Source organism: Lipophrys pholis (assembly GCF_963383615.2).
Source record: "Lipophrys pholis genome assembly, chromosome: 3".
NCBI lineage: Eukaryota > Metazoa > Chordata > Actinopteri > Blenniiformes > Blenniidae > Lipophrys > Lipophrys pholis.
The window spans coordinates 6962601-6987195 of NC_137627.1; the positions used below are offsets into that span (position 1 = coordinate 6962601).

Sequence of the window (24595 nt, forward strand, 5' to 3'; positions counted from 1 at the left end):
TGCTAATAGGAGTGACGCTTCACACAAATCTTATTTAGGAGAAAGATTTAATCGCGCCTGAGGGGATTTCAGGTAGAAGACATGGACGGTCTCTCATCAGACAAGTTGAGTGTCAAAAACCCGGCAGACATCACTGTCATTGTTGGATATTTCATCCTGGTGATTAGTGTCGGCATCTGGGTAAGTTCACCTGAAAGAGTGAGAATGGTGGAATCGTCGAGTTTGAATCGAGGGTTATTGAACTTTCCCTGCGTCTGTGTTGCAGTCCATGTTCCGGGGCAATCGTGGAACGGTTGGGGGTTATTTCCTGGCAGGCCGCACCATGACCTGGTGGCCGGTGAGTTCAGTGTAAAAAAAAAAAAAATCCTAAAATGTTAAGTTGTTTATCGGAGGTAGTTTGCTGCTTCCCTGGTTTCACGGTGAGGAGATTCTTGGTTTGATTCCAGGCTGGGGGGGTGCAGTTTTGTTCGGTGTTGGATGAATGGATGGATTTGGTCAAGTTTGCACTCACTTTGCTGTAATTTAGTACAACGACTGGAAATGATTGGAATCAATGTGATTTGGGACAAATATCACTTGGAACATGTTCATGGGCTCAAGACAGTGACGCTGGTGTCAAATTACTTCCCTTTGCTCCCTTGAAGACCGGTTCAGAAAACAGAAGTGACCCCAGTACTCTACTGTTTTTGGGATAAATAAAAAAAAAATTATATTGAGAATTGTGAGCTGCTGCTCCAGTGAATCCGCAGACAATGAAAATAATGAAAGTATTTTACTCATCACTCGTTATTGTTTTTCAATTTTTATGGAAAGAAAAAAAAAAATCAGAAAACACAAATATCCACAAAAGAGAGAAATGCGTATATTCCTGCCTTATTAAGAGTAAATCATTCAGGATGTGATGTTTCTTCAACCCAGCACAATGTTCCCTTCACAGGTCGGTGCGTCTCTGTTTGCCAGCAACATTGGCAGTGCTCACTTTGTGGGCCTGGCCGGTACCGGAGCAGCGAGCGGCATCGCTGTTGGAGGGTTCGAGTGGATCGTAAGTCGCATTGTTTATTCAACCTGACCTGCACCTGCTGTCAGGTGACCAGAAAGAGTGTTTAAATGTTACTGTGGTCTCTTAAAAATCACATCTCAGGCTCTGTTCATCGTGCTGCTGCTGGGCTGGCTCTTTGTGCCCGTCTACCTCACAGCTGGGGTAAGAACTCCCCGCTCTTCACAACTTTTCATTTCACTGTGAGAGCAAAACTGTTCACTAATGCGGGGAGACGCTGTGCTGTGCCAGGTGATCACCATGCCTCAGTACCTGAAGAAGAGGTTTGGTGGGGGCCGAATCAGCCTCTACCTCTCCGTCATCTCTCTCCTTCTCTACATTTTCACCAAGATCTCGGTGAGTCGCTGACGTTGGGTAAAAAAAAAAAACAGCAATCATATTGTATTTTTAATTCTCCATCCCGTCACCTCCACTGGGTCTCTCACCAGGTGGACATGTTTTCAGGAGCTGTGTTCATCCAGCAAGCATTAGGCCTCAACATCTACGTGGCTGTCATCTCCCTTTTGTCAATAACAGCCTTGTACACTGTCACAGGTACGTGTGAATTCATGAATGTTTTTATTTCTTTTTGCAAATTCCACCAACGTTTCCAGCTTCTGTAATGTCAGTCTACTTTATATAGATTTAGAAAGCGGTCACTTGAAGTTTAATCGAAGTTGCTTCATAATTTTAATAAATTCCAGTATGACGGCTCTGTATGACTGGAAAATTGACTTTTATGCCAAAATAATAAGTTGAACAGAAGACACACATTCAGACTCAAAATTATTCCTAAAATAATGTCTCCTCATCTGTCAATGATTCAAAAAAAATCTTTAGAATGACGTAATGAAGGAAATAAAGCGTCTCCTGTATTGGGAATCTCTCTGGAAAATTTAAAAAATAAAATGATATTAATGAGATAAAGTTTTGATTATAATTTATTTCATAGTTGTGTATTAAATTTATAAAATTGAATAATCTTATTTAGGCTTATTAAAAAATGGTTATGTCCAGCTGTGGAGATTATTGTGCTAAACAACGTAATAACATAATATTGTTTAGATAGAATTTTTAAAGTACATCATACTTGAACAACAAAAATTGAAAGAAGCAACAGATAGTTTTTGTGAGATTGTATTTTCGGGTAGGATTCACGACACCAGTGATATTTCTTCAGTTTGTTATCTTGCTGAAAGACGTTTTCAGCGGCTGTTAACAGGATCAATAACATAATCTGGCGACTGGAGAAAGAAAATAAACAAAGATGCAGGACATTAGAAGAGTTTACAGTTTAAAAGACAAAGGTAAAGACGGGAAATAAAGGATTAACTTGTTTACAAGCTTGTCTTAATCCTTGATTAAAAGTCGTTATATCTGAGGCCCTGCCGCTTTGAAAATCTGATAATTGTCATGATATGATGTGTGTGTATCTGAACTTGTGTCTGTTTGTAGGCGGCCTGGCTGCACTCATGTACACTGACACCGTTCAGACCTTTGTCATCGTTGCAGGAGCCTTCGTCCTCACCGGCTACTGTAAGTTCCAATGTTACATCAACACGCTTGTCTTTTTACAGATGTGGTTCATGTTTTTTTTGTGTGTGTGTGTGTGTGTGTGTGTGTGTGTGTGTGTGTGTGTGTGTGTGTGTGTGTGTGTGTGTGTGTGTGTGCATGCGGTGGTTTCACCTCCTCCCCAGAACAGGTCAGAGGTTAGCCAGGTTTAGTAATCATTGATGTGACTGCAGAGGTGGACAGTATGTTGACGCTGCAGAAAAATGTGAAACTCAACAGTATCTACCTTTTTACAGTGTATTTGAATATCGTATTGAAGGTCATAACGTAAGAAAGAAAGAAAGAAAGAAAGAAAGACAGAAAGAAGAGCACAGGATCAGAAATAAAAACAGGGCGACTGTGCAGCTTCCTGAGCCTTTTCTGTCCCATTTACTTGAATTTGCCATCTAAAGTGACAATATGAAATTTGGTCATTCCTCTGTGGTACACTTGGCGGCAGTGTCCAATCAGTTCAGTTCAGTCTATCGTTTACTTTCCGACTCAATACACGACCTTGTGGTGTGAACTTGTATTGCAGTATGAACGAGTGTAGCGCGCAGCCTTTCAGCTGACATCCGAACTGTTATTTAGTCTCATTCGGTTGATTTACATTGTACATATCAATATACTGTACTTTTTATAGTTTATTTTTTGTTGAACACGCTTAAAAATAGATATCAACACACAGTATCAGTCGTGGAGCAGTTTATTCAGATCAGGGAGGAGGCGGATCCAATTGCTGGTGTAATTATATCAACATAAATCTAATTTGCGCTGGAGAGGTGAAAGACTTATTTGTACTTTGATTCCAAACTTGAAATTTTCAGTAAACTGTACTTGAGTTGATTTTAAATTTTTTTTTTCTGAACACATTTTACTTTTGCGACCCACATTTGAAAACAAAGTACTTTCCACTTATTCAAACTGGCTCATGAAGTATTTCAATCTCTATGAAGATGATTCAGATTAAACCAGGAAGGCTCAAGGACAGCTGAGAGTAACGGTTATCCATACTGAAGCGGCAGAAGGTGAACAATTCAACAGCGATCTGATTTCAAAATAGGAGATTGAAATAGAATGCACATTGTCTCGTATAAGATAATGATATAGTTTTTGATTCAAAACGATGACACAGGCTAAATAATGACCTGTGTCACTGTTAATGATTGAACTGTCACATCCATAGCGTCACAATGACTATAGTTAATGATAGATGTATGGTCACATGTGCAAAAAAAAAAGAATATACCGGTACATGCATTAAGAGGATTCAAGATGCCTTAAAAAGGTGCTTCACTGGAGGCAAAACTTTTAATTTTTTACCTTCACACCTGAGTAGATCTTACAAATTGTTAATTTTAATCCTTCTATTTAAATGAAGGATAAACATGACTTATAACCTAATAAAATAATATTGTAATCCCTTCCTCACTCATATTTCTAGCATTCACTGAAGTCGGGGGCTACAGCGGTCTGCTCATTAAATACAACGCAGCCACACCGAGTAACTTCACGTCCCTGGACCCCCGTCGTTACAACATCTCGTCCGACTGTTACACCCCCCGACCGGACGCCTTCAGCCTGCTGAGGGACGCCGCCACAGGGGATCTGCCCTGGCCGGGGATTCTGTTCGGGACTTCAGTAGCAGGGATCTGGTACTGGTGTACGGACCAGGTGAATCTCCCTCACTGTCCAGTCCTCCTCTCTGAACGCATGAAGCTTCTCCACAAAAACTCGTGTGTTTATTTTGGCGTCTGATGAAATGAAAATCAGTGGTGTCACACAGAACACCAATCATAAGATACACAATCAGAACTCCGTCGTCTCGATTTTTTTAGTGCTCAGCGATCATTTTCTCCTCCGGTCTATGCTCACGTGTTTCATCAGGTGATCGTCCAGAGGTGCCTTGCCGCCCGCAGCATCACCCACGTGAAGGCCGGATGCATCTTGTGTGGCTACCTCAAAGTGCTGCCAATGTTCCTGATGGTGTTCCCTGGTATGATCAGCAGGGTTCTGTACCCAGGTCTGTGACTCGTCTCATCAAACCCTGTAAGATCCATCCTGACTCAAGTTCAAATCAGTGTCTAAACATAATGTACCTACAAGCTGCAGACAGCAATCTGATCAGGCTGCTCGCTTCATTATTAAACCCCACCGTCACCAAAACCTTGTGTGAGGTGACAAAGTGTAAGAAGCTGCGTGGATCTTATGAGAAAATCAATAAGTTGAGTATTAAACCTCAGCTTGCTATGGCGAAGGGTTAAGGGTTACAACCGCCACAGCGTGTGAGGTTAATTGGTGACCCTAGTTTGCTCATTGGTGTGAAAGTGAGCGTGTGTGGTTGTCTCTCTCTGTATTTGCCTCGTGATGGACCTTGACCTTGTCAGTTAGCTGGGATTGGCTCCAGTTCACTGTGAGCCTGAACTGCAAAAAAGCAATACAGAAGATGGATGGATGGAATGTAGATGTTTAATGTTCTCCATCCACCTCCAGATGAGGTGGGCTGTGTGGTCCCTGAGGAGTGTAAGAGGGTGTGCGGAACTGAAGTGGGCTGCTCCAACATTGCTTACCCCAAACTGGTGGTGTCAGTCTTGCCCAGCGGTAAGTTTGAACTCAGTTTTACCTTCCCTGACCCTCCTATAGGTCCCTAACCTCCGTCTTTCGGTCCAGGTTTGCGAGGCCTGATGCTGGCTGTGATGCTGGCAGCACTCATGTCCTCCTTGGCCTCGGTCTTTAACAGCAGCAGCACCTTGTTCACCATGGACATCTGGACCCGCATCAGACCACAGGCCAGCGAGGGTGAACTCATCATCGTGGGCAGGTGAACAGAGCGAGCATCAGAAAGTGGAAGCACTTGTTCTTCAGAAAACATTCAACAAGTCACCTCAAAGTCAGACAAGTCAAGACAGTGTAATATCTGTTAATTGAGTGTGGCCAATAAAATGCCCGTAAGATCTCGAAACCACGGCTTCGTCGCCATTTGGATGTTCTCTCCTCCAGAGTCTGGGTTCTGTGCATCGTGGCCATCAGTATCTGCTGGATCCCGATAGTGCAGGCAGCTCAGAGCGGTCAGCTGTTTGATTACATCCAGGCAGTCTCCAGCTACCTGGCTCCCCCCATCGCCTCCGTCTTCCTGCTGGCTGTGTTCGTGAAGAGGGTCAATGAGACGGTGAGGCGGCACCCGGACACGTGTTGATTTAAGGTCAGTTGTGACGTGTGAATTGTCACTTTCAGGGAGCCTTCTGGGGCCTGATCGGTGGTCTGATGATGGGTCTGTGTAGGATGGTGCCCGAGTTCTGGTTCGGCACTGGCAGCTGCATTTTCCCCTCGAGCTGCCCTTTCTTGGTGTGTGGGATCCACTACCTCCACTTCGCCATCATCCTCTTCCTGTCCACGTCGGTGCTGGTGCTGCTGGTCAGCCTCTGCACGGAACCCATCGAAGAGCAGCATGTACGTGACGCCCACACTCACAGTTAGCCTCAAGACAAACCGGAGAAAGACTTCATCCGGTCAAGGTCCGCCTTTTGTTGCAGCTCCACCGTCTGGTGTTCAGTCTTCGTCATTCCAAAGAAGAGAGGAAAGACTTGGACTTCGAGCAGGAGGAAAAGGGGAGGAGAGCCAGGAGAGAGGCTCGGGAAAGGAAGAGGCAGAAACACAACAGTGATGTTTGTAAGTAAGACAAGAAATCATTACACACACATAAAACATCCATCCATCCATCTTCTCCCGCTTATCCGTTTGGCGGAGGTGGCAGTCTGAGGACTGTCACCCAGATCACATAGCACCAATTAAGAAACTTCCTGCAGGTGGTGAGCCCACGGGAAGGTGGCGCCTGGCGTGGGACACGAATCTGCTACCTAGAGATTGTAAGGCTCATGCTCTACCAACTGAGCTAGCCAGGGACGCCGCATAACACATACTCAGTTTTTTCCTTTTTCAGTGGTTGCAGAGCAAGAAAGATCCACCATCTGCCGGATGATTGACCGTCTCTGTGGCCAGGGTGGTTCCTCCCAGTCCCACGAAGAAGAAGAAGAACCCGAGGCCTCTGAGAAGATGCCCGACATCAGAGAGCGTCCTGTGTGGAGGCGTGTTGTGGATGCCAATGCCATCATCATGATGTCTGTCGCTGTGTTTCTGTGGGGATACTACGCCTGATGTGCCCCCTGCATCCCAGTGGACGTCCCATGTGATTTACTTGATGAGATCCATCTGAATCTTTAGCTGATGTTTAAATACCATGCAGTGTCGCCATCTATTGGTGATGACCTGTTACTGCAAATATCATTTTCCCGAATCAAGTTGGGGGTGGGTAGGGGGGGGGTCGTCAGTCATCCAAATTGCAGTCAAGAGTCTGACATGAAGTAATGTTCCACCGTTACATTTACCCGCTGTTAAAGAGCAGGGCAGTCTAGAAAATATTTCTTTTATCAGGTTAGGAAACCATTACTGTATATGGTTTCATGTTGATTTGATCACGAGTCAATCCTAAAAGGTGCACGAGAATGAAATTATTGCACGGATGTAAACCCAGTGAAGGTTCAGATAGCTACGCAATTTGTTTTCAGAGATTTTTATGACTTCATTTAAAAGTTTGCCCCAAAAGAAATCAATGACAGGAGGAAGTGGGGGAAAAAACTGCAACTTGTGACAACTTTCATGTGTTGCTGCTCCGTCCTCAGTGTTGTGTGGTACTTTGACTTCTTCTCTTCATCCACTCTCTACACGTTTGTCTTTTAAATGTTATAAGACAATAAAGAGTAATCATCTATTTTTGTCATTAGTTCAAGCTCTTGATGTGACAAGAACGTTCATTGTTAAAGGCAAACTGATAACGTTGATGTATGCATTTTGAACACTCCCCAGAAGAATGCATTTCCTTTCTTTTAGATTTCAGCATCGGTAGTTACTGTAAGTCTTAGTTTGATGATTAAATCTTCTACACAAGCTGTATTTACTGACCAGGAAAGACACGTACCAGGTGGTGATTCAGATTTCCAGTTTTAATCATCATTTCTGTTTTTATTTAAGCAGATATTTCCCATTAGCATTGTACACATCTGGAACCTACTGAGGTCGCCCACGACTACTCACCCATCTCCCATCTCCATGCAGAGATTCAGCATCATTCATCACAACAGTTCTTCAATGTTCAGTCTGACAGTTTGCAGGGGGGGGGAGGAAGGAGAGAGAAAGAGGTTTCTTTTATCGTTTTTTTTTTTAAAGAATGAAGAGTCAGAGCCGTCACCAGGCACTGTTCATCTTACACTCCCACGCTCAAGAGATTTGGGTGGATCCGGTTGAGCCGTTGGACATGTGACATGCCACCGCTTCCAGGGTCCTGTGCATCTCCCAAATACTCTTGATCATCTGTGAGGTATCTGACGCCTCAGTCTCCTGCTGGGTGGGTAAAGAGGTAGGGGGGCTTTTTAAGGCTAGAAGCTGGTGTAGAAAGTCTTGTGGTTGTTGGTTTGCACCCGCTTCGAAGCATGAATGACGGCTTTGGCAAAAGAAAAAGAAACAAACGCTGCCCTCTGCCGATTAGGAGGTCGGAGAGGGTGGAATGGAGCAGGGGGAGGGGGGGGGGGGGGGGGGGGTTAAACAAAGATCAGCGTATCTTAGAAATACATCTTTGTCGGTTGAGTAGTGACAGACTGATACAGAGCGAACACAGTCCTCAAGAATAAAAGCAAATACAACAGCAAACATTCTCTGACGCACACCTCAATAAAACAGCCAAAACAAATGAAAACAACAAAATGGCAAACAAGCAAGTCAATCAAACCATACAAAGTGACATCAGGCCTTTCCAAAGTGACATCAAGTTTCTCTTTTTAATCCCATTCAATCCCCCTGATCTTAATCAAGTCCATCCCATAATTCTCTGTAAACCAGAACGTAATCAGTGGCTCCTCAGTATGGCTGGTCAGCAAGGTTAGGGTCCGCTCTGAAACAATGACAAGGGTCCCACGTCTCAGAGAGACTGGCTAGTATGCAGAGACTGCCTGTGATGAACCGATGGTATGGCTATTTCAGTATCAACATCGGTGTCACAGGCAATGATTTCAGCAGCATCATCAGGGGACTGATCGACAGAGTACAACATCACAGCACATTCAGAAAAATAGAAACGCGAGGTGCAGGACAGGTACAAATGGCAATCTTGTACAACGGAAAATCAAGTTTGCTTTATACAATCACATTTCTATAGTAATGCTGAACATTCACCCACTGAAAAGTATTTTTTTGTTTTGTTTTTTTACATCTGTTGGACTCGGTACAGCTCATTCCTTGAAGCACCATTGTACAGCTAACATGGAGGTTTGTGGTACGACACAGAACGAAGAACAAGTATCGGGAGTAGTAAGCAGGCTCTAGGGCATTACATTTCTATGCGTCTTGTAATGAATGCTAATCTCAATCAAATACACTGCAAAGTTTTCACATGAATTACCCAACAACCATGTGCAGAGTTAGACAGACCCGGATGATTAAGAGGCAGAAGGGGGAGGGGGGCTAGAATGACAGCAATAGGAGGGGACCCCAACCCTGGTATGCAAACTTTTTTAAAGTAGCCACTCTGGAGCACAGTAAGTTGAAAGAGGAGATTCTGGAGGGCTTGAAAAAGAAAAAGGCAAGGAGAGTGATACACCTCTCTTCCTTCTTTACCTCTTAACCTCCCTCCACACAGGGTTTGAGGAGGAAAGAGGAGTGCTGGAGCAAAGAAAAACATAAAAAACTGTCCTGGAGTGCCGATTCCTCCTCGCACTGCTCTCTGATCCCCGCCAGTGTGAGAGGGAGGAAAGAAGGAGGAACACAGGATGAGATGACAGTTGGTATGCGACTCTTTCCGCTCTACCTAGCCTCCTCCCTCCTGTCCTCCCTCTTGGTGCGGATTGGCTGAGAGCCGTCGGCGGGCTGCTGGACCCAGTTGTTATCGTGGAGCCCGACACGGCAGCCCGGTGTGTCCTTGTCCGTACGCCGGCAACACATCCAGTAGGAACGTCCATAAGGCAGGTCATGGTGGTAAGGTTTGGGGTGCCAACGGCACAAAGAAACGTCCCCGCGCTCATACTGTCGCTTGCACTGCTTACAGGGGTCATCCCTGTACAGAGGGTCTTGATTCCAGCGCGAGTCCACTGCTCGAACTCCGTACGTCTCAATCAAGACCTTGAAGTAGTGGCAGGTGCACTTGAGAGCTGCCAGGGAGCGTGTGGGCAGGTAGCCGAATATGTTGACCATGATGTGGTCAGGGAGCAGTAGCATGTACTGTCGCGGCTCCAGGAGTCGCTGGATCTGAAAGCGGATCTCCAGGAAGTCGTGGGACACATGGCGGTAAAGTCGACACAGTGAAGGGTCAGAACAGTCTTCCCCGACACCTGGAGAGTCGGGCTGAGTTGCCCGCTCCCCTGAGCCCACCGGCCCGCCTGCACCAGGACTGTTGTTGTTGGCACAGTCCAAAGAGCACATTCCTGACGCACTGCCAGTGCCTGATACTTGAACATCCTCCTCCGGGCCCCGGGAGGACTGAAGGAAAAACAGCTGTCCGGGAGGGGGATCATCTGATGAAGGGTCAGTCGAACTTCCTACACTCCCACCGACTCCTGCAGCAGAAGGCATTGCAAAACACACCGTCTCCTCCTGAACATTCTCTGTACTGTCCTTACCATAAAACACACATTGGTCCACAGCACCTGTTACCACCACCTCCACGTGGAAACCAGTCACTCGCTCCCTTCCCACAACCACAGGTTTCTTCTCCCCAGAGGAGAGCTCCTGGGAAGGGTCCGGGCTGCCGCAGGCGGATCGGTCTGTATGATGGTCTCCATCTGGCTTGGGGGCAGCAGTTGTGGCAGCAAGCAGCAAACTGCTGGGGTCTCTCGATGAGGGACTGACAAGCTGGTAGAGGTCACAGGTGATTTTCTCTTTAGCTCTGGCTGCTGCCTGATTGCCCCCGCCACCACAGCTCATAAACATACAGCGGGACCTGCCTGCTGGCTCCAGCTGAGACCGCGGGTCCAGGTTTGACACTCTGAAAGCTATTCTAACCTCACCGTGACTGTGACTGGGGGGTGGAGGTGGTGTTACAGTGTCAGACTCGCCTCCTCTTCTACGCTCTCGTTCTTTGTCTCGACTACAAGAGTCTGTTCCCGAGCTTGAGCCCAGATGGAGCCGGTTCTCAAGATTCTGGGACTCAAAGTGTGCAATAGCCTGGGCTACCCTGCATGACTCCTGCTGCTCCTCAAGCTCCTGGTCCGTCTGGATCGGAGAGGACGACTCCCCAGTCTCACTGCAGGGTTGGCTATTCGAACGTTCTGACACATACACCACAGAGGAAGGGTCTGATACTGTGTCCCGCAGTAGAGTGTGCTGGTGGGTGGTAAGGCCCTGACTGTGAGTGGTTGGAGGGGGCTGGTGGTGTTGGTTTCCGTGTACAGCCACAATGCCTTGCAGGGCCATGGCAGTCCTTTGCTCAACCAAGGCAACCATCTCTGCCACAGAGAGCAGGTCCGTTTCATTCACCCCTCCAAGGTGTGGCTCATCAGGACTGGGAGGTGCAAGGGAGGATTCTTGGCTTAGGTGCGACTCGGAGGCTTGGGAGCGTGTTGGAGGGTCGTAGGACGAGCATCGTCTTCGTCTTTTGGCTTTACTGCAGTCAGTTGCCCAGTTACCTTTAACCTGACGAAAAGAAATAGTGATTGATTAAAGTAATGGCTTTCGCTTGTAGTCGTCACAGTCAGCAGAGATCAGCTTCAAATCTGCTGAATTAAGTTTGATAAAGTTTTATAGAGAACGAACAGATGGGATAAATTAAACAGAAACTACTGAGGACTTTCAGATTGTTTTGTTCTTACCTTCATGGCGCTGGGTCGGGGCTGGCCTGCTCCACTGAACTGGTGTGCCACAAAGAAGGCAATCTTCTCCTTGGTGTTTCCTGGCTTGATGACATACCAGGTGTCCAACAGCACACGGCCATCTTCCATCTGGGCCCCCGAGGATGGTGGCGAAGGAGGAGCCGATGGGGGTTGTGGTGCCTGGCTCAGTGTCAAAGACGTGGAGTCGAGCTCGGGTTCGGGTGGAGTGTTTTCCAAGCCCACATCGTCCACTTCTCCATTCTCCTCCTGCACCCCCACTATCATCCCTACATCTTCACTTGCATCCGCCGCCCTTCTGGCACCAGGAGAGGGCTCAGCTTTGCAGATAGCTGGAGACCCTGCCCTGCCACTGCCTCCGCTGCTGCCCCCCGATGCTGGGGTCCGAGCTTTGTTCTGGGAGTAGGTGCCAAAAGGGCGTGGGCACCACAGCCGAATGTGGGAGAAGGTGTCTCGATCCATCAGGACCGTGGCATATCGGCTTCTACGCTGGCCAGCAAACACCAAGAGCTCTCATTGTTGGCTCCCTATCCCGGTGCCAACCTGATAGGCACTATCACCAATCCCACCAGCACTGGAGATACAACCTGCAGTAACAGGACAGACATAAGAGGAAAAGGTGGAGTAGAGGGGAGATGGAAAGAAAGGCAAAAACATCCCATGGTTATAACATTGTTCAATATCTGAAAAGCAACAATGGTCATCAGTGGCAGGATTTACAGTTAATCAATGGCCAGTTGAGGCAGCATTGACTAGTTGCCTGGAGGTATTCAGACAGAACGGTGGCTCTGTATGCCAGCAGCTCAACCACTAGATTGTAGAAAGGGAACAGCACTACCATCATAATACCATCTAGTCTAATCACTCCTGACCTGCCTCCTGCTTTGGACAAATTCAATAAGCAGTTACATTTACTACAGCGTACCAAGATCATGTCTCCCACTTTGGAGGCTCCAAATCATATTAGAGGGATTCCATTTCAGGTTTGGGGTCTGCGGCCCGCACGTGAAAGAGATGGAACACAAAAGCACCAAATGGACTCCCCTCCCCTCCCCTCCCTCCCTCCCTCCCTCCCTCCCTCCCTCCCTCTCTCTGTGTACTCTTCTCTGCATCTCAGTGCTTCAAAAAGAGCTTACTAAATAGGAGACAGCACAGGAGGAGCATGCAGGCATATGCTGGAACTATTTTTAGAAAACAGCAGGGGGGAAGGGGGGTAAATAGTGGAACTGCTGTAGCCGTCCTCACCACTTTCTCCCTGCCAAAGAGCCCACACTACGGGCTAGGAGGGAAAGCCTTTCGTCCACCCAGAATGCTTTGCTGCTGCTGCTATGCCAGCTGCAGTGGCTGCCAGGAACGTGCCGGCACGCTTAAGGAGAAGAGCAAGTGGTGATGGAGCAACACGTTTTGCCGGCGGTGGATATGAATGTTTCCTCTGCATCCGAGAACAGCTTGGCACCTGCAACTATGCTGCTTCATGGAGTGTTAATATACTCATCCAAGGCTCCCTGTCATACAGTGCATGTGTGAACCACTTCATTGGATCAAACTGAAATGCTTTCCTTATCCGTTTCTGATACAAGCAAATTATTTAGCACTCAGGATAGAATGTCATTGTTCAAACCTCATCACAACCACTCTCAGCTGATGTTTCAGACAAAGGTTTAAACGCTATTTACAAAAAAGGAAAAAAAACAAACTAAGTTGTATCCAGCTGTAATGGCCTTCACTTACCAACTCATTGGTAAGCGAAAAGTCGAACAACTTCTGTGGTGAAACAGTGTGTTTCACTTCAGATTGCAAATACTAACTAACTAAATATAACAAGAGCAACCAGCAATTTCTGACCTCCGCCCAAGGGTAGACATGGACACAGGGAAATGAGACATATTCTACATCCAGATCAACTAACTTTATTCATTCATATAGTTTGGTGATCACATGATTTTGTTTCATAATTTGAAAGAACAAATAAGACAATATATAGCAAAATTAAAAAAATTAAAAAAATTCTAATTATTTTGATCCGGACCGCCACGAAAATGTGATGAGTTCTTCCTTTAATCAAAATGCACCGGTGTACCAATTTTCATGAAGATCTACACATTCGGTTTTGAGATAGACAAATAGACAAATAAACACGAGTGACTTTATAACCTCCTTGGTGGAGGTAAAAATAACAGTGATGAGAAATGTTTGAAAGTTTTCTTAAAGTTGCATGCGACAAGCACAACATCCAGGTAAAAGATATTCAGACATTTTAAAATAAGCCAGAACTGTCTAAACTTTTGCATGAGAACCAGTTTGATTTGAATCCATCGAGATGCATTTCTAAGTGATGGAAAATGATTCGAAAAGAAACTCCACCCATCTGATGAAAATCCTCAAGACTTTTCCAATATCCCATAAATGATGACAACAGCTGAGTAGCCTCTGTGTTTGGGTGTGGTGCATCTCGTCATATCGTTGGGTCCAGTTACATATTCAAACAGAAAACTCCCTGTTACAGCTTCTTCACTATCAAATGATCTCTGGACTGAATTTCTCAGAAGTATTGTTGCCTAACCAATCTAAATGTGTGTAGAAAGTGTAATCAATTGTCACTGAACTGAAAATGCACAACAATGTGTCCAAGACTAAAACAGGCTCGTGTTAAACTTTCTTCAGTTGCCACTGATGGTTACCGACGCCCCCCAGGTGTCTTAACTGTGGATGCTTCCTGGATCGTCAGATCCAGAAATATTATTAGTTGGTTAGTGTTTTATTCATGTACGAGGAGCCACTAGTGGAGGCTACAGCGCCGTCAGAAAGCTTTGCTCTTCCTTGAAAAGATTTTATCTTGCAAAAGTAGCACAGTTAGGCAGTACTTTCATCTACTTTCATCAAAACAGAAGAGCAAGCAGGCTGTGCCAAAACAAAATGTCACATAATTACTCCACTGCAGCAATGCACAGTCACGCTCAATTTAAATATTTAGATATGAATAACGGAATAACAGCCATCCGTGGGCCGATTTGTTATTGTTTATTCTGGGGCCCTGCTCAGTCTGGGAAGACAACGTAGCTCATCCTCAAATGACCTCACGGGATCTGCTTACACTGAAGTTAATTGAAGGTAAAGACTTCAGGCGCTAAATGCTCAGAGTACGGTAGAGAGAAAAGTACCTTGTACTTCATCACCATTTCAAGTCTAATATGGTAGTCAAAGATTGTGATTGAAGTCTTGATTTTGACTGACTTCAATCTTCTTTCAGACTAGTCAACGAATCAAAATCATTTTCTGTTTAGTTGGCAGTAGCATCCCCAGTGTCAACAAGTTACCACTGTGCAAAAAGAGAAATGATGGTTGCATATGAAGTGTTTTCCAGCTTGCTGTGGAAAAGTGCAGTAATACCTGCCGATACTGCAGCACGAGAAAATCTAAGTGCACCGAACGACAACCAGCGGTGCTACCCACACTTATTTGTTATCATTTAACAGGAGACATTGATCCCGCCCAGTTTAGGAGAATGACCTCAGAAGATCTGCTTCAACTTTAAAGGTAAGGCTTCAAGAAGTTAATGGGATATGCTGGACCTGAATACACTGTCGCAGGATGTCAACAACTAACCTGCAGAGTGCTCCAGCAGTATTTAAATCTGGATACCATTTTTAGAGTTTGTGTTTAAAGGATTGAAAGGACTCCGATTAGTACAATATTGAAAATACTGAAAGCATCTCTCGTCTTAAGTTACCACTTCTGTTTATAGGCTACACACACAGTGTTATCCAGCTTGCTGTGGAAAAATGCTGATATGAGTGGACACAGGGTGTGTTTAAGTGCACAATGCATGCTGATACTGCAGCACTTGAGAATCTAACAGTGCTTCACATGATGAATCAAACACCCTGGTTACATAATACAGCCGATCACAGAGTCTATTTAATAAATGCTGGAAATGTTTGCTTAAGACACGTTCTCCCCATGTTGGCACAGGACAGTAGCCCTGCTTTGCACCTTAGCTACAGGACTCTTTAAAAAAAGGTCACTTGTTGTCTTCCATCTAACACAATGGATGGGTGGTGCTTCAAAAATTTGGACTAATAGAACGGCTAAGAGAGGTGCAAAAAGCAAACACCGCCCACACAGTGTGGTGAACCAATTCAAATGCTTCCTCTATAATCACGCAGAAACAACTCCACTAAGAGCTAACAGATTATGATGTTATGAGAAAAAAAACAAAAACAAAAAAAACAAGTGTTTGTTTTTAACTGCTCTTTCTCTCTGTGACCACTTGTCTGTGTTTTAACTGCCTTTATCCTCTCAATCCTTTGCATCCACTCCTTTTCTATCCTTCAATCCACCACATCATACGATCCGTCTCTCACACAAGATAGGATAATACAAAAGAAAAGGCCAGAAGAGAGAGCGCCTGCTCACTGCAGCACTTCCTAGGGGTTCAGGACTGTCTGTAACTGCGACGTTAACACATGTAAGAAAGACACATCCACCAATGTTTTATGATTGTCTTCCATCTGTATGGAACTAAAAAATATAAACATGTCTTCTTGTCCTCCCTCCTCCTTGTACTGACACTGGCAAAAATAAAAAAGTTGTGCAATGCAGCCAAAACTTGGCAAAGAGTGAGACCTTCACAGCCAGGTCTCCTCTGTTCCTTTCCTTCGCTCTGTAGTCACTTACAATATAGCGCGTTTCAATACAGATCAAAAGGTAAACTCAGCTGATGTCGGAAAGCCTGGCGTCTCTGGTGTCACATGACTGAACAAGCCCACTGCAGAGCAGAAATGCCAAAACGTTAATCAACACAAATGGCTATTTTTGGCTGCTTCACCGAGACTGTTGTTCAATCGAGTTTCATGAAATTCCATCTGACAACAACAATGGTGAGAAAATAAATCAATGACAACTCTGTGCGATCGACTTACATGGCATGATAGCCAACAATCAGGCATTTATGTGGAGGCTACGAAACATCTTAAAAGTGCAGCTCAACAAGAAAAAGTAAGTCGGTGTACAACGTAATCCTATTTGTAGTTTTGAACCGCCATCTACAATTATGTGGCCAAAAGGACTTCTCCCTTTTATAGGGGTCGCTCCATCATTGCATCTTTCACATTCACCCTGGATAGTCATTATGCTGAAGCTACACTCAATACATGCCAGTATTGTCTTATACGTGCCACTCTTGTGAATATATTTACATAAAGTCTCAAGATGTAGATGATTATGCATTATTTGCTTTTCAGCATCATCCTTTTCAAACAGCCATGAGTCCAGATAGTGAGATAGAAAGATAGGGAGAGACAGAGAGAGTGTCACTGGACAGCTATTACAAATATTACACACAAGCCAGAAGAACAGTCAGAAAAACTACAATCTGGTGAGAGAAAAAACTCCCTCATGCAGTAATCTGACATCTGGTCCCATCAAGTTTCAGGACTGTGCATTGCTCCACACGCTCATTTCAAGCGTTTTTTTCCCCTCTGCATTTGAAAGTTTCTGCAAATAAAGACCTGTATTTGGTTTTAAGCTTTCTCCAGCACACTAATCCTTCAAATCCTGTCCAAGCACAGTGGCAGCCAGTGACACCACAGCAGCACTACAGAGCAGTGCAGCATTGCAGCGGGAGGGACCAAAAGTCTTCTGGCAGACACAGAATACATATTGCCACTTGGTAATAAACTATGCTGCTAGGTAAATCCAGACACAACTCTGCAAGCAGGTAAATCCTGTCAAAACAGAGCCTCTGCTGAGAATGTAGGATTTGCTTATAATCCATCAAAGTGAAGTGGTTAGCACTGTTGCCTTGACAGAAGAAAGACCTTGGTTTGAATCCAGACTGAGGTGACTGTATGAAGTTATGTTCTCCATAAGTTTGTGTGTGTTTTCTCCAGGTACTCCAGGTTCCTCCAACAACTAAAAAACATGTTAGTCAGATGAAGTAGTGACTCAAAACATGTGACTTGGCTGTAGGTGTGAATCTAAAATGTGTGTTGATTGTCTGGCTGTGTTGCAGCCCCGTGATAGACCTATAATTCGTCCAGTGTGTGCCCAACCTTTCACCAGGAATGAAGCTGATATAAACGTAAGATGGGTGGATGAATGTTTGTCAAACACTATAAAATATGTCTTGATACACAAATGGTTTGCTCACTGTTAGGTCAGAACGTAATGTGTAACGATTACTCCTGCAGTCACAATGTGATGTACACGTTAGTCACCACGTTGTGGCCCACAACACAGAGATAATATGAAGGAACTGATAAAGCTGAAAATCACTATACTATTGTTAAAACAGGGAGACATCTGCAGGTTTGCTGAATCCCATGAAACAGGAATTTCTGCCAGACGGAGCCATCTCCATATACAAATCAATAGCATGTTCACATGTACATTCACCAGGTCGATCCCTTCTTCGTGTTATGTGTATCTAGTCCTGGAGAAAGTGTACTACACCCTAATTAAATGGTCAGTTAAGGTTCAACAAGGCTGGTCGGCAAATGGTGCATTGATTTCAAAGCCTATTACCTCAAACTTTTTTTCAGTTCATTGGTGTAATGTTATCCTTGGACAAACAAAAGACAAAAGGTCAGCCCAATAACTCCACCGTGGGGCTCTCAGAGTGACCCTCCAGCTCTCCCGGACCGTTTTTTACACAACATTAATGCCAGACGGCCAAAACAACAAAAGAATGACCGAATGCCAAAAATATCTTTGCTCAATCTCCTTCTCTGCATGTGCGTCTGTGGAGACAACAGAGGCACAGCCAGCAGGCCGGCTCTGCTGCAAACTGTCAACAGAATAATAGAGCTGAGTGCATTACTCCAGCAGTCTGCCCGGGACATTACATGAGAGCAGCCTCTCTGTCAGGACACCTAGGAAGAGTGCCTGGCCAGCCCTGCAGGGCTTGGTCCGTGTGTGTGTGTGTGTGTGTGTGTGTGTGTGTGTGTGTGTGTGTGTGTGTGTGTGTGTGTGTGTGTGTGTGTGTGTGTGTGTGTGTGTGTGTGTGTGTGTGTGTGTGTGTGTGTGTGTGTGTGTGTGTATGTAACATCATCTTAAGTTGGAATCTGATAACAATCATAAAAGGCCACTGTATCAATAAAAAGTAATGTAATATAGAGGGAGGAGGGTCAGATGTGTTACAGCACTGCAATAAAGTGGAATACCTCCACACACCTCTATTTTAACAGCAATCAGCAGGTGAAGCTTTATTAAGGAGGACGAATAAAACTTCTTCATGATAATTCATTTTTAACTTATTCTAGATCAAATCAATAACACCACAGCTCCAGGAAGTATATAGTTCAGATTAAAGCGTCTCGGGCCTGCAGGTCACTTAACCTTTACTTTACGGTGTTGTTGTGGATAACCTCGAACCCATCATCTCAACGAGCGGGAATGATGTTGCCGACATCCAACAAGTGTTATCCCACTACAAACGGCGACACGCCAAGTGTGCGATTCACGCTCAAACCAGTGGCATTTAAACGTCTCTGACTCGTTAACCCACTGGCGAACAGTTAGCACACGGAGCGACGCACAGATAGTGAGCAAGTGTGACACAGATAAAGCATCTCCGAACCCATTAACGTTCAACCGCAAATAAGATTACGCCTCCAGCGAGAAACAAGCTAAAAACTTGGGATAGTTTTTACTTTACGACTGGGTAATTACAGAGGACAGACGGGCTAACTAGCCTGCTAACAGTGTAGCACAACTTACCTGCATAACAACATGACAGCGTCGGCTAGCAGGCTGCGACCTGGAAAATACACTTCCATTTCATGAGCCGACTTACCCCGGCGGCGGTGATCCCCACAGACAGGTCGATGACAAGCGCCCCCTCGCTTTTGTGTCGCTCTGACCAAACAGGTCCGTGTGCTCCGGTGCAGGTGACACGAGTTAAACTGTCCGCGGTCCACGTCGCTGGAGCTAGCTGCTGCTGCTGCTGCTGCTCCGGCTAACCTATTCCTATTATCTGCCCCGTCCTGCTGGCGGCGGCTGTCGAGGCTCCGTGTCAGCTCTCCGGACACGCTCTGCCTCACTGTGCGCCTTGTTAGGACTCCCAGCGGTCGCTCTCTCGCTATCTATTTAGACGTGACACGGGCTTTTACGGTATGTTCTCGGGGATACCAAAATAATCAGTGTCAGAACGGCGAGAGGAGGAGGAGGAAGGCCATCTTGTTGACAAGCAGCTGCATAAGGCCCGCAGCCAATGGCGACGCAGAGTCGGTGGTGTGCCCATATATGGAGTCCGTGCTGTTCCCGCCCTCTACTGCCCCCCCTGCATCTGCCCCCCCCACCCCCCCCTACACACACACACACACACACACACACACACACACACACACAGAGAACATCCAACACCAAAAGGTCACCGTGTCAAAGGCAGGTGCAAATATTCATACATCATGATCCCTCACACCTCTCAACATACCATTCATATGCTCCATATTTAAAACGTCACCAACACCATTTCACACTTACTTATAAGTCATTAAAACGTCCTGCCATGTTTCTTAAATCTCTGCACTGGTATTACTTCAGGTCTATAAAGCTCTGAATGGTCTCCGGCCTAAATACATCTGGGATTTACTAGTAGAAACACCCAGACCCCCGAGGAAGTGGTTTACCAAGTATTTCAGACTCCAAGAAACAAGGTGAAGGAGATTTTAGTTCCTAAGCTCCTCACCTGTGGAACACCTAAGTACTGCTGACACACTCTCTCTTTTAAATCAGGACTTAAAACATGATTATTTCAAGATTCTATTCTATTCTATTCTCAGATTTTTCCAATAGACAAAAGATTTGATTTGATTTGTTGCATTTAATTTAATGAAATTTGTGCTTTATTTATTCACCATTTTGCAGCTTTCTTGATGGCTTTGTTATAATACATTTCCTTTATTTCATTGTAAAGCACTATGAATTGTCTTGTGTTTGAATGGCACTATATACAGTAAATATATTTATCTTGCCTTCAAACCACATCTTTTTCCTCACCTCATTTATTGTATTTATATTTAAAATATTCCATATTGATTAAAAAAACTTTGAACAGTTGGTGCCACTCTTTCAAATGCATTCTTCATATCTAATTTAAGCCTTTAAATGAAAGAAATACTAATAAATAATTTATTATTATTATTATTTATTTATTTTTAATTATTCTTACTTTTTGTAAACACCTGTAAATGCTTCTTTTTGGCCTGCCAGTGAAAATAGCAGTGAAAATAGTTGAACATAAAATCTGCTTCCTCCACCAATAAAACTACTTTGGCTGGTGCTTGTTTTCATGCAATCTTTTAAAATAATTATTTAATTATAACATAACATAACATAACATAACATAACATAACATAACATAACATAACATAACATAACATAACATAACATAACATAACATAACATAACTTAACTTAACTTAACTTAACATAACTTTATATAATTCTAACTAAATAGCATTATTTATTTATTTTTGCATAAGTTTGTATTTGCCTGTAGTCTTGATATGGAGTGGCCGGCCAGTTGCCCTCAGGCTGGGAGCTCCAGACCTCTGCCCAAAGGGGTTGTTTAAAGAGATTTTTATTCCTGAAGACTTCACCAATATATACCCATTGTACAATCAAATATTTGATAACGTGGCTTAAACTGAACCAAAGTCACACAAATTACATCTTGTTAAAAGTTATCCTCTAGATAGGCTATAACCCTTCATGATTTTACTTTACGGTATCAGGCCTGCTCTCCTACATTGCAATTTGTTATTTACAAAAATATATTTACAAGACTTATTGGGTGTATGTTAGAAAAATAACATCACTTGTAGTAGTTTTCTGTGTGTAGTGCAAATGTTTGCACATTGATTTTCGAGGTTTTTTTGCACATTTTATAAGAAAAACTCAACTAGATGCACAACCTGGAAGTGGGAAATTCTTTGCTAGAGCAAAGCCAAACACTGGTGTATGTGCTATCATCAGATTATTAACAAGAATAATGCCTACCTTGATCATTAGAGGAACAACTTTTCATATTTTATAGTATTTCCATCAGTCTACCATTGTTAATTCAAAAGAAAGTGCAAAATATGCCTGATTATTGGTGATATCTACCAATGTGGTGTCAGATCTTTAAACATTTCTTATTGCACTTTTTCCAGAGGGTTTAGGTGTTTTTTCAGAAATCTGAATACACAAGAATCTTCTATCTTCTTCATTCAGTAGTGTTTTTTTTAAAAGCAAAAATATTTATCTATATGGTGCAAAAGGCATAGCGTTGCGTGACGCATAACATTATATCTTTGACGGTGGTCAGCATGTTTTATAGGTTTGAATCTCAGACAGACTGCAGAAAAAAGCTCTGAGTAACACTGCGGCACTCCAGCAGAGGGCTAGATGTGGATAATTCCGCCTGCCCTGCAAGGAGTGTTTCTCTGGAGACTGAAAAAAAGCAGTCATCATCATTATTTGTTGATTTTCAATTTATAATCAGATTATTTTTTTGCATAAAATATTGCAGTGCCCTCTGTTGTATTAAGCTGATCATGCAGATCTTTAATTTACAGATGAATTGTCAGTCTGGGGTCAGAGATGTGGCATGAATTGAAAGTGATGACTGATACAAAAAAAAAACTAAAACTAAACTAAAACCCACTACCACACATTCAATTAAAAATGAACATATTGTGTATGTGTAGTTATATTCCAACTATGTATGATCTGTGGTCAACATTCCCTCCATTATGAAGTACATATATTCTACTTCAACCATAAAGGATCATTTGTAATTGACAGTTTGTTGATGATAATGTACCGTATTTCATCACATGATAGAGCCGTCAGCAGCATTTGATGAAGAGTGAATCATTTTGCATAAAATGGTAGAATTTTGGTGATTACATCAATCATGTTTTATTACTCTGTAATCCATCAGATTGGAAATCAGCATTTTAGCAAAAAAAACAAATAAAAATAATGAAAAAGAAAAGAAATTCCCATTGAGAGCAGAACTGGGAGTGTAGCCACACACACACACACACAACACACACCACACACACCCACGCAATTTTAATTAGTCAGTCATCACTGGTGTTTCGAGGCAAACTGATTAAGTCACTAACAACAATAAAACACATTTTCATGATGTGCAGTAACCACCCCAATAAACCAGTTGTCATGGTAACACCATTTCCAGTGGCCCTGTCATTACAGATGGTACATTGTATAATTACATATTAACACACAGCAATAAAAAGACATTTGCCTCCTTCTCTGTCATGCATAAAACTCTGCTGCATTACCAATCAAAAGGCTTATGCAGTACATGAAGGTATGGTTTTGGAAGTAGTGGCGGAAAGTAAAGTCCATCAAATTTTCAGTTGTATGGTATTATGTAAAGTCCCCATCTCACCTAACCAGCATATTTTTTTGTTTTTAGATTTTGTGAGAATGTTGGAGCACACATGCAAACTCCACACAGACAGGCTCCCGGCCAGAAACAAACCCTTAGGCAAGAATACTGACCACTAGGTCACTGTATAGATGTATTTGCTTTTATTTCAATATTTGACATGACTTTTTGCTTACACTCTTCAAACCTACTTTTCATAGGTAAACATTGCACATTCAACTCATGAACTTGACAGTGTGTTTGCTCGCGAGGAGAATATTTGACGCAATGAAGTATTTATTATAGAATGCAGAGCAGCGCTTCCTATCTGTGTTCTGATATTTTACAACACATATTAATACTAATGCTGGTTTTACAATTAAACAATTATATAAGTTGTTACAAATGTAGAGAAATAATGTGTTTTTTTTAATCAGTCACATAGTTCCATTGTGATAAAGCTGGAAATTATTTATATTCTCCCAAAAACACTTATCCTACAATAACCTCCATCATATGACCTTGTAGTTTTATTGTGCCCCATCTGGAGAACCCAGACCCCAAAACCAGGACGTTAATAAGACAAATGAGCAACAATTAAAGTTGTGCAAACAAGCAGGTCAGTTTATTAATCAACTCCACTCATATACAAACATTACCTCGATTAGTTGGTTTTCCAGAATACTTTTTAACAGCTGTACCTTTCTACTTTTACTTTAAGGACTTTTTTTAATTTCATTAAATTATTACTCTTCTGGTTTTGGACTCCCCATTTCCTGCTCACATGTTTACTACTATACTATTAGAATATGAGACATCCAGACCCCTCAGGTCATCATGAGGTTTGTTAAGTGTTTCCAGCAGAGTCACAAGAAACAAGCAGCTTTTAGTTCCTAAGCTCCCCACTTGTGTGAACACCCAAGGACTGCTGACACACTCTCTTCTCTTTAAATCAGGACATACGACACTTTGCTCAGACTTTCCATTAAACAACAGATATTGCTTATTTTAGTAGCTTTATTTTATTAAAGCTCTACTTTATATATTCTTCTTTTTTATGTTTCTAACAATTGTTTTGATGTATTTCATGAAGTTAATCACTTAAGATAAAAAACAATTCTAATCACGTTGTTGTATTGCATTACCTGTATTTCTTTGTAAGGCACTGTGAATTGCCTTGTGTCTGAATGTTTCGAAAGGAATACATTTTCTTTGCCTTGTCTATATGTTAATGAGCATTCGACATCTTAATGCTGATATATGTACATGCAGATTCATGCTTCCACCTTCAGTCACTTGAAGGTGACATACACATTCAACACACGTTGTGTGTGTATTTGTGAGCATGGGTAAATGTTATACAAGTATATGTATTGCATGCTAAATATACCTGGCAATAAACATGTTTTTGATTCTGATTTTGATTTGAGTACTTTTGCGAAGTCTGCCTGAGCGCAACATGTTACCGACCAACAAAACATTTACAACAAACTCAGTAAAAGCGACTGATTTCTGTAAATCTGTACAGTAAATACAGCTTCGTACAGTTTGATAACTGTACTGAGCTGCACGTGCTTACCACTCTCTTTACCTTCACTGGACAGTGAATCCGTGTGGACCGCCTTACACTGAATATCATTGGATGAATGTTTCTCAATTCCCCACTGCTATTGGTTGAGGAGTTCCACCTTCGTTTGGGACATGCCTCCTCTTCACTGTGATTGGATGCTTGCGACGTCACTCAAACGCTAAC

General features: G+C 43.4%; 2 protein-coding genes across 2 annotated transcripts; one reads left to right on the forward strand and one right to left on the reverse strand.

Moving 5' to 3' along the window:
• Positions 1-81: 81 nt before the first annotated feature.
• Positions 82-6742, forward strand: slc5a2 (solute carrier family 5 member 2; the record flags this gene model as incomplete). Its single annotated transcript, XM_080459228.1, has 15 exons — positions 82-180; positions 266-337; positions 938-1042; positions 1142-1201; positions 1289-1393; positions 1486-1591; positions 2492-2572; positions 4032-4261; positions 4475-4610; positions 5081-5188; positions 5258-5408; positions 5588-5756; positions 5822-6037; positions 6121-6256; positions 6528-6742. The coding sequence occupies 15 exons, from the start codon at positions 82-84 to the stop codon at positions 6740-6742; spliced, it is 1989 nt and encodes a 662-aa protein (XP_080315354.1).
• Positions 6743-7754: 1012 nt separating this feature from the next.
• fbxo46 (F-box protein 46) lies at positions 7755-19655 on the reverse strand. Its single transcript, XM_080459279.1, has 3 exons — positions 19253-19655; positions 11440-12044; positions 7755-11263 (listed from the first exon to the last, which is right to left on the reverse strand). Exons 2-3 carry the CDS (start codon positions 11917-11919, stop codon positions 9440-9442), a joined length of 2304 nt encoding a protein of 767 aa, XP_080315405.1. The 5' UTR covers positions 11920-12044; positions 19253-19655; the 3' UTR covers positions 7755-9439.
• Between the last annotated feature and the right edge of the window lie 4940 nt (positions 19656-24595).